General features: G+C 48.5%; 1 protein-coding gene across 1 annotated transcript in view; it reads right to left on the bottom strand.

Moving 5' to 3' along the window:
* Positions 1–9570, bottom strand: part of ZC3HC1 (zinc finger C3HC-type containing 1) — a 24037-nt gene that overhangs the window by 9972 nt on the left and 4495 nt on the right. Inside the window, exons 4-7 of the mRNA XM_029287027.1 lie at positions 9213–9340; positions 7073–7254; positions 4511–4730; positions 2862–3074 (exon numbers count right to left, since the gene is read on the bottom strand). Coding sequence (XP_029142860.1) covers positions 2862–3074; positions 4511–4730; positions 7073–7254; positions 9213–9340 — 743 coding nt within the window. The remainder of the gene's footprint in view (positions 1–2861; positions 3075–4510; positions 4731–7072; positions 7255–9212; positions 9341–9570) is intronic.

The following is a 9570-nucleotide window of genomic DNA, read 5'->3' as shown; positions in this document are numbered from 1 at the left end:
TTTAAGAAGAGACTGGACAGCCGTTTGTCTGAAATGGTATAGGGTTCCTGCCTGAGCAGGGGGTTGGACTCGATGACCTCCAAGGTCCCTTCCAACTTTATTATTATTATTATTATTATTATTATTATTATTATTATTATTATTATTATTATTATTATTATTATTATTATTATTATTATTATTATTATTATTATTATTTGACATCCGTTCTTCTTGTATGGGGACTTCAACTTCTAATTGGCTGAGAATTCTGGGGGCTGAAGTCCAAGGCCTCCTGGAGACATCTGATGAGGAACCACCTGACTGGGCTACTGACCAGTTGAGAGCCATTTGGGTGAGATCTCTCCAACTTGATTGCCAATGAAGGCCTCCATCATGTGTCTCCTCCATCTTCTCTTCTGCAGACTAAGGTCCTCCTTTCACCTTGCTTGACCGAACTTGGAACCATCTTGGGTGGATCTTCTCCGAAGGTGCTCCCCAGTTTGATGACATCCTGTTTCGATTTAAGGTGTCCAGAACTGGACATGGAACGCCAAATGGGATCGGACCAGGTGAAACAGAACGGGACAACCGATTCCCGTGATCTCTTGTGCTTTATGTTCTTCTTGATAATCCCGAAATAGTATTTCTCTTTTTGGCTGAATCAGCCTACTGGCTCACCTTGGTCACCCTTGTGACCTAGTCCGTCAGGAATCTAGTAGCCCCCGTTTCGATGAACAAACGGCTCGCTCCCCAGTTATCTTCCCCTTCGTCCATTTCCTCGACCCATTCCATTTTTTTCTTCTTTTCCATGTTTCAGAAAGGCCTCGGGATATCTCCGCGTGTTGCTTTAGGCCTTTCCCATTTTGCCTGTCAGTAGGAGGTTTTTTGTGACTTTTTTTTTAACCCTTCTTAACTACAAGAGCGCCAAAGAATGGAGGCCTTTGAACTCTGGTGCTGGAGAAGACTCCTGCGAGTTCCCTGGACTGCAAGGCGATCAAACCGGTCAGTCCTAGAGGAGATCAACCCCGACTGAAGTTGAACCCCCAGATCCTGAAGTTGAAACTCAAGTCCTTTGGCCACTGAATGAGAAGGAAGGACTCCCTGGAGAAGAGCCTGATGCTGGGAAAGATGGAGGGCAAGAGAAGAAGGGGACGACAGAGAAGGAGGTGGCTGGATGGAGTCCCTGAAGCAGGAGGCGTGAGCTTCAATGGACTCCAGAAGATGGTAGATGACAGGAAGGCCTGGAGGAACGTGGTCCATGGGGTCGCGTATGGGTCGGACATGACTTCGCAACTAACAACAAACTACAAGTAACCCTTGACTTTGGTTTTGTGAACGTCCGAAGTCACAATTCCCCCATGCTGGCTGGGGAATTCTGGGAGTTGAAGTCCACAAGTCTTAAAGTGGCCATGTTTGACGGTTCCTGTATTAGATCTTTATCCCTTCGAGGTAGGCCAGGTCAGGAAAAACAGACTTTAAAAGGACCTTATGGTTTTAGGGCCTAATAACAGGACCTTGAGCTGCTCAACTTTCCTTTTTGCCCCCCTCTTATACCAAAGAGAATCAAGGTGAGGTTCTCTTGAGTTTCTTCCTTCTTCTTTACCAGAGCTGAGATTTCGATTCCAGTCTTTATTAGCGGCTTTTGTACAGTTAGTCCTCATCTTACGATCATTCTCTTAGTGACCAAAACTCAAAATTACTATGGCACTGAGAAAAGTGACTTACAACTGATCCTCACAGCAGTTCTAGGCCTGCCTCTGGCATTGAACACCGGATGAGTGACCGTGGGCCAATCAGCAGGAGGAGTTGAGTTCTAGTCCCACCTTAGCCATGAAAGCCAGCTGAGTGAACTTGGACCAATCAGCAGGAGGAGCTGAGTTCTAGTCCCACCTTAGCCATGAAAGCCAGCTGAGTGAACTTGGACCAATCAGCAGGAGGAGCTGAATTCTAGTCCCGCCTTAGCCATGAAAGCCAGCTGAGTGGACTTGGACCAATCAGCAGGAGGAGCTGAGTTCTAGTCCCGCCTTAGCTATGAAAGCCAGTTGAGTTGACATGGACCAATCAGTAGGAGGTGTTCTAGTCCTGCCTTAGCCATGAAAGCCAGTTGAGTGGACTTGGACCAATCAGCAGGAGGAGCTGAGTTCTAGTCCTGCCTTAGCCATGAAAGCCAGTTGAGTGGACTTGGACCAATCAGCAGGAGGAGCTGAGTTCTAGTCCCGCCTTAGCCAGGAAAGCCAGCTGAGTGAACTTGGACCAATCAGCAGGAGGAGGTGAGTTCTAGTCTGGCCTCAGCCATGAAAGCCAGCTGAGTGAACTTGGACCAATCAGCAGGAGGAGCTGAGTTCTAGTCCCGCCTTAGCCACGAAAGCCAGCTGAGTGAACTTGGACCAATCAGCAGGAGGAGGTGAGTTCTAGTCCCGCCTTAGCCAGGAAAGCCAGCTGAGTGAACTTGGACCAATCAGCAGGAGGAGGTGAGTTCTAGTCTCGCCTCAGCCATGAAAGCCAGCTGAGTGAACTTGGACCAATCAGCAGGAGGAGGTGAGTTCTAGTCTGGCCTCAGCCATGAAAGCCAGCTGAGTGAACTTGGACCAATCAGCAGGAGGAGCTGAGTTCTAGTCCCGCCTTAGCCACGAAAGCCAGCTGAGTGGACTTGGACCAATCAGCAGGAGGAGGTGAGTTCTAATCCCGCCTTAGCCACGAAAGCCAGCTGAGTGCATTTGCACCAATCCCTCTCTCTCTCTCTCTCAGCCCAACCCACCTCACAGGGTTGTCGTTGTGGTGGGGAGGAGAGGAGGAAGAAAGAGGACGAGAGGTGTTTGCCCCCTTTTAGTTGTTGATGAAAGTAACGAGCAAATAAAACGAAATAACTAGGCGCTCACCGAACTGCTGGAGGAGTACAGGCGTGGCCGCTTGGCTCTGCGGTGAGGGCTGGAGGACACTTCGGCGCCCAGGCCGCAGACGTCCCCGTGGCCCATGCTGCGGGTCACCGGCCGGCTCCGGGTGGTGGGGCTGGCGGCTTCGGCCTCGGGGCGCTCGCTGAAGCTGTCCCCGCCCCGCGTGCGGCTGGCGACCGGGGAGGGGCTCTTCTCGTGCTGCAGGAAAAAGGGGAAAAGAGACCACAGAGAGGAGAAGTCAGTGGAGATCGCCAGATCCTTGGGTCAGGAAGCCCTGATAAGTCCTCAACTTACAACGCTTCGTTTAGGGACTGTTCAGAGTTACAACGGCGTTAAAAAGAGAGACTTATAGGCCCGTTTTTCACACTTACGACCACTGCAAGATCCCCAGGATCACATGATCGAAATTCAGACATATGGCAACGGATTCACACCTATGATGGTTGCGGCGTCCCTAAGGGGTCACCTGATCCCCTTTTGCAACGGGGGAAGCCGGATTCACTTAACCGTGTTAATAACAACTGCAGTGATTTGCTTAGCGTCCATGGCAAGACAGGTCGTAAAATGGGGGCAAAACTCACTTAACAACTGTCTTGCTCAGCAACGGAAATGTCGGGCGGATCGGGGGTCGTAAGTCAAGGACTACCTGGAGAACCCAGAAGCAGTTTGGCCGTTCGATCCTGACCGGCTCAAGATTGACTCAGCCTTCCGTCCTTCCGAGGTCAGTAAAGTGAGGACCCAGATTGTTGGGGCGCAAGAGGCTGACTTTGGAAACCGCTTAGAGAGGGCTGTAAAGCACTGTGAAGTGGTGTATAAGTCTAAGTGCTATTGCTAAGGGACAAGGATGAAAAGGAGAAGGAAGGAAGGAAGGAAGGAAGGAAGGAAGGAAGGAAGGAAGGAAGGAAGGAAGGAAGGAAGGAAGGAAGGAAGGAAGGAAAGGAGGGAGGGAGGGAGGGAGGGAGGAAGGGAGGGCCCTGGTGGCCCAGTGGGGGCTAAAACATATAAGGAACGGCTACTGGAATAGGGTATGTCTAGTTTAATGAAGAGAAGGACGAGGGGGGACATGATAGCAGTCTTCCAATATCTCAGGGGCTGACCCAAAGAAGAGGGAGTCAAGCTATTCTCCAAAGCACCTGAAGGCCGGACAAGAAGCAACGGGTGGAAATTAACCAAAGAGAGAAGCAACCTAGAACTAAGGAGAAACTTCCTGACAGTGAGAAGAATTAACCAGTGGAGCAACCTGCCTCCAGAAGCGGTGAATGCTCCAATACTGGAGGTTTTTAAGAAGAGACTGGACAGCCATTTGTCTGAAATGGTGTAGGGTTTCCTGCCTGAGCAGGGGGTTGGGCTAGATGACCTCCAAGGTCCCTTCCAACTTTATTATCATCATCATCATCATCATCATCATCATCATCATCGTCATCATCATCATCATCATCATCATCATCATCATATGTTAAGGGGAAAAAGAGAAGAAATATCTGATGATGTAAGCCGAGATTTGCACTAAAGATTTTGTTATTGAACTATGGATTAACCCAGTTGCCGCGTTGCTTTTTAAACACTCAAATGGAAAATTAATAAAATATTATATATATATAAAAAAGGCGGGGCCTCCAGCTTCACGCGTGTACCTGCTCCAAGCCCAGGGGGACGTTGGTGTCCTGGCTCCTGGTGATCATCCGGCGTGGGGAGGTGGGCCCCAGAGGGACCTTCTCAGCAGTGGGGGCAACGGCGGAGGGAGTCCCCGTCTCGGACTCGGTGGTCTCCAGCTGCTGAAAACCCCACAGCCCCACTCGCCTGATGCAGCGGCAGCAGCTGATCAGGGGCAGGTGGACGGATCCGGACGGAGGGCTAGGAAGAAAGACACCCCCCCCAAAAGAGTAAATCAGAGACTGAAGCAAATTCCCTTCACGTAAAGCAGAATTTAAATGTTACGTACAGGTGGTCCCCGACGTACAACCACAGCGGAGCCCAATTTTTTTTTCTTACCAAGCAAAAACTGAGTTTTGCCCCATTTTACGGCCTTTTACTCCCACGGTTGTTAAGTGAGTCACTGCAGCTGTTAGGTTAGCATCGCTGCTGTTAAGTGAACTTGTCTTCCCTGCTGGACGCGGGTTCAAATACAGTTACGACCACCGTCTAGCCCAGGGCTAGGCAACCTTGGCTCTTTTATGACTGGTGGACTTCAACTCCCAGAATTCCTGAGCCAGCCAGGCTGAGGGGAAAGGGAGAGGTTTCCAAGCTGAGCCATGCTGGCTCAGGAATTCTGGGAGTTGAAGTCCCCAAGTCATGAGGGGGGCCAAAGTTTCCCTCATGCTGGCTCAGGAATTCTGGGAGTTGAAGTCCACCAGTCATGAGGGGGCCATAGTTCCCCCCTGCTGGCTCAGGAATTCTGGGAGATGAAGTCCACGACTCATGAGGGGGCCATAGTTCCCTCCTGCTGGCTCAGGAATTCTGGGAGTTGAAGTCACCAGTCATGAGGGGGCCATAGTTCCTCCATGCTGGCTCAGGAATTCTGGGAGTTGGAAGTCCACCAGTCATAAAAGAGCCAACGTTGCCTAGCCCTGCCCTAGGCTGCTTTATGACTCGTAGACTTCAACTCCCAGAATTCCTGAGCCAGCCATGCTGAGGGGAAAGGGAGAGGTTTCCAAGCTGAGCCATGCTGGCTCAGGAATTCTGGGAGTTGAAGTCCACGAGTCATAAAAGAGCCAAGATTGCCTACCCCTAGTCTAGCCCAAATTTACTGTCACTCAGCGGAAGATTTGTTTGGCTCCTTTTGCGACCTGTCTGTACTACGGCTGTTAAGTGGATCGTCGCAGTTGTGAAGCGAGTAACACCGTTGTTAAGTGAATCTGGCTTTCCCCATTGACTTATTAGAAGGTCGCAGAAGGGGATCACGTGAGCCCCGGGACGCTGCGACTGTCATAAATAGGAACCAGTCGCCCAGTGTCTGGATTTTGATCACGTGATCACGGGGAGGCTGCGACGGTTGTTAAGGGTGAAAAACAGTCACAAATCACTTTTTTCAGTGGTGTTGTAACCTCAGTCACTAAATGAACTTTTTTAAGTCGAGGACTACCTATACTGGGTTCAAAGAGAGCCCTTTTTCAAGGACAGGTTGATTTACACCACGATCGAGCCTGGAATTAGAGTTGTACATTGCGTTGTAAGTCAACATAACAGCACCTGATTTTACAACCTTCCATGTGATGTCATTAAGCGAAGACAGAGGTCATAAAGTGAACGTCAGTTGTCAAAAGAGAATTGTTATTATTAGTTGCAAAGTGGTATCTGACCCATCGCAACCCCATGGACAACGTTCCTCCAGGCCTTCCTGTCCTCTACCATCTTCTGGAGTCCATTGAAGCTCACGCCTCCTGCTTCAGTGACTCCATCCAGCCACCTCCTTCTCTGTCGTCCCCTTCTTCTCTTGCCCTCCATCTTTCCCAGCATCAGGCTCTTCTCCAGTGAGTCCTTCCTTCTCATTAGGTGGCCAAAGTACCTGAGTTTCAACTTCAGGATCTGGCCTTCTAAAGAGCAGTCGGGGTTGATCTCCTCCAGGACTGACCGGTTGGATCGCCTTGCAGTCCAGGGGACTCGCAGGAGTCTTCTCCAGCACCAGAGTTCAAAGGCCTCCATTCTTTGGCGCTCAGCCTTTCTTAGGGTCCAACTTTCACATCCATACGTTGCAACTGGGAAAACCATGGCCTTGACTCTACGCACTTTTGTTGGCAGGGTGATGTCTCTGCTTTTTAGTGTGCTGTCTAGATTTGCCATAGCTTTCCCCCCCAGGAGCAAGCGTCTTCTAATTTCTTGGCTGCAGTCCCCATCTGCGGTGATCTTGGAGCCCAGGAAGATCAAATCTGTCACTACCTCCATTTCTTCCCCATCTATTTGCCAGGAACTGAGAGGGCCGGATGCCATGATCTTGGTTTTCTTAATGTTGAGTTTCAAGCCAACTTTTGCACTCTCCTTCTTCACCCGCATCAAGAGGCTCTTTAGTTCCTCTTCACTTTCTGCCATTAGAGTGGTATCGTCTGCATATCTTAGGTTGTCGATATTTCTCCCGGCCATCTTAATACAGCGGGGTTTCGTTTTTGTGTTTTTTTGCCAGAAACTAGAAATAAATGATAGTTTGGGGTAGGGTGGGGGTGAAAAATTGGGCCTTTCCTGATTCCGTTTTCCCCGCCTACCTGCTGGTCCAGCCGCAAAGGGCCAGGATGCAAGCCGTGATGTGGACGTGAAGGAGGTCTGAAGACTGCTTTGTCGATGTCTTCTCGCCTTCGGTTTTGCACTTCTCCTCCTCCTCCTCTTCCTCCACCTCCTCCTCCTCAATCAATTGTAAGAGAAAGCTAACCTTCTCCTCCGTCAAGGCCTGTTGAAGCAAGCGCGCTATGGTCAATTACTCAACAGCCCCCCCCTCAAGAAATGGCTATTCTAAATATTATGGGTATTAAAGGCTAAATTGGAACACTGTCATTGAAATTAGGTAAAACTTAAAAACAGGACTTGGATACGTGTAAGTAAAATTGTATTGACAAATGTACTGATCGATTGAGCTATAATTAGAACTGTATGAACCTGAATGTGATATAATAATTAAGGGAAATAGAGAGGGAACTTTTAATGACGCAATCTGAGACATGTACGAAAGATTTTGTTACTGGGCCATTGATTACCCAATCACCACGCTGCTTCCTAAGCATTTGGATGTAAAATTGAAAAATTAATAAAACTTGTTTTTTTAAAAAAATGGCTATTCTTTTGATAGAAGAACACAATTTCAAGCACTTTGGAGTCTAGGGATGGGAAGGCTTGGAACCCTCCCCCCCGAAAAATTGGGGTTTTTTTTTAAAGCCATTTAGAAAAACAAAAACAAAAAAAACCCTCAGTTCCCCCCCCCACACACACACAATTTTTCCAGCTTTTTCCAGGTCTTCCCACTCGGACCCCTGAAAGTGAGCCCGAGAGAGATGCTAATAAACCTGCTGTTCCGGGAATGAAACATTCTGGAGAAATCCAGAATGTTCTGTGGGTCTTTGGACCATGAGGATCCAATGTTCTAAGGAGGGTTTGGCTGTTCTGAGTGGCAAATGGGACTAGAAGACCTCCAAGGTCCCTTCCAAATGTTAATCAGTGTTAATCAGTCATATGATTTTGTGGGATGCAACGCTGCCCTATGATTCTTGCTCTAATTCTTGTACTTTAATGAGTTTGTTTATGAATGGTTTTGTTTGCTTGGTTTTTGATGCTTCAATTATAAACCTGGTTATGTGAGATAGGCAGCTATTTAAATTTAAGAAATGGAATGGAGTGGAATAGAATATAGAATATAAAATAGGGAATAGAATAGAATAGAATATAGAATATAAAATAGGGAATAGAATAGAATATAGAATATAAAATAGGGAATAGAATAGAATAGAATAGAATAAATGGAGTGGAGTGGAGTGGAGTGGAGTGGAGTGGAGTGGAGTGGAGTGGAGTAGAGTAGAGTAGAGTAGAGTAGAGTAGAGTAGAGTAGAAGGAATGGAATGAATGGAGTGGAGTAGAATAGAAGGAATGGAATGGAATAGAATAGAATAGAATAATAAAATACAGAATAGAATAGAATAGAAAATAAAGAATAGAATAGAATAGAATCTGGAAGGGACCTTGGAGGTCATCTAGTCCTGCACCCTGCTCAAGCAGGAGAACCTATACCATCTCAGACAAGTGACTGTCTAGCCTCTTCTTAAAAACCTCCAGTGATGGGACGCCCATGATTTCTGGTGGCAAGCTGTTCCACTGGTTAATTGTCCGGAAGCTTCTCCTTAATTCCAGGTTGCTTCTCTCCTTGGTCAGTTTCCAACCATTTTTTCTCGTCCTTCCCTCTGGTGCTCTGGTGAACAACCTGACCCCCTCTTCTTTGGGGCAGCCCCTCAGATAGTGGATCGCTGCTATCATGTCTCCCCTACTTCTTCTTTTCTTTAGACTAGCCAGACCCATGTCCCACAGCCGTTCTTCGTACGTTTTACCTCCTCGGAACATCAGATCATCGCGATCCGAAAACAGACAGAACATTCTGGATTCTTCCAGAATGTTTCATTTGGCCCGGTTCCCAAGTGCCCAAAGTATGGCCACATGACTGCGCAGGGGAGGAAGGGACAGGGACTCTCGGAACCTGGAGGGCTGTCGGGACTTTGAACGGTCACCAAATAAGTCGAGGACCACCCGTACGCTCTCTCTTGAGGCTGTGGCCAGTTTATCGTCCCCAAATGGGGCAGGCCTTGAATGGGGGGCTGGAGACCCCCTTCCCCTCACCCCTCCTTGACTGGACGACCGAGGGCTTACCACGTTTTTGAGACTGTCTGGCTTCAGGGAAGGCAGCTGAAGTTGCAGCCGACACAGATTCTGGAAGCGTTCGAGGAAGTCGTCAAAAAGAGCCCGGGGCTCCTCCACCAGCAGCACCGAAAACCGATCTAGTTAGTCCAAAAAAAAGAAGCAGTCTGCAGGCAGTCCTCAACTTACGACTGCAAAGGAGCCCAAAATTTAAGGGAGAAATTTGTTGAAGTGAGTTTCGCCCCATTTTACCAGTTTTCTGGCCACAGTGTTACGTTAGTACAGGGGTAGGCAACCTTGGCTCTTTTATGACTGGTGGACTTCAACTCCCAGAATTCCTGAGCCAGCATGAGGGAACTATGGCCCCCTC

This window comes from Protobothrops mucrosquamatus, unplaced genomic scaffold (genome assembly GCF_001527695.2).
Source record: "Protobothrops mucrosquamatus isolate PMUCROS unplaced genomic scaffold, P.Mucros_1.0 scaffold7765, whole genome shotgun sequence".
NCBI lineage: Eukaryota > Metazoa > Chordata > Lepidosauria > Squamata > Viperidae > Protobothrops > Protobothrops mucrosquamatus.
Note: the sequence above shows the minus strand (reverse complement) of the source record. Positions and strands in the feature narration are given on the sequence as shown.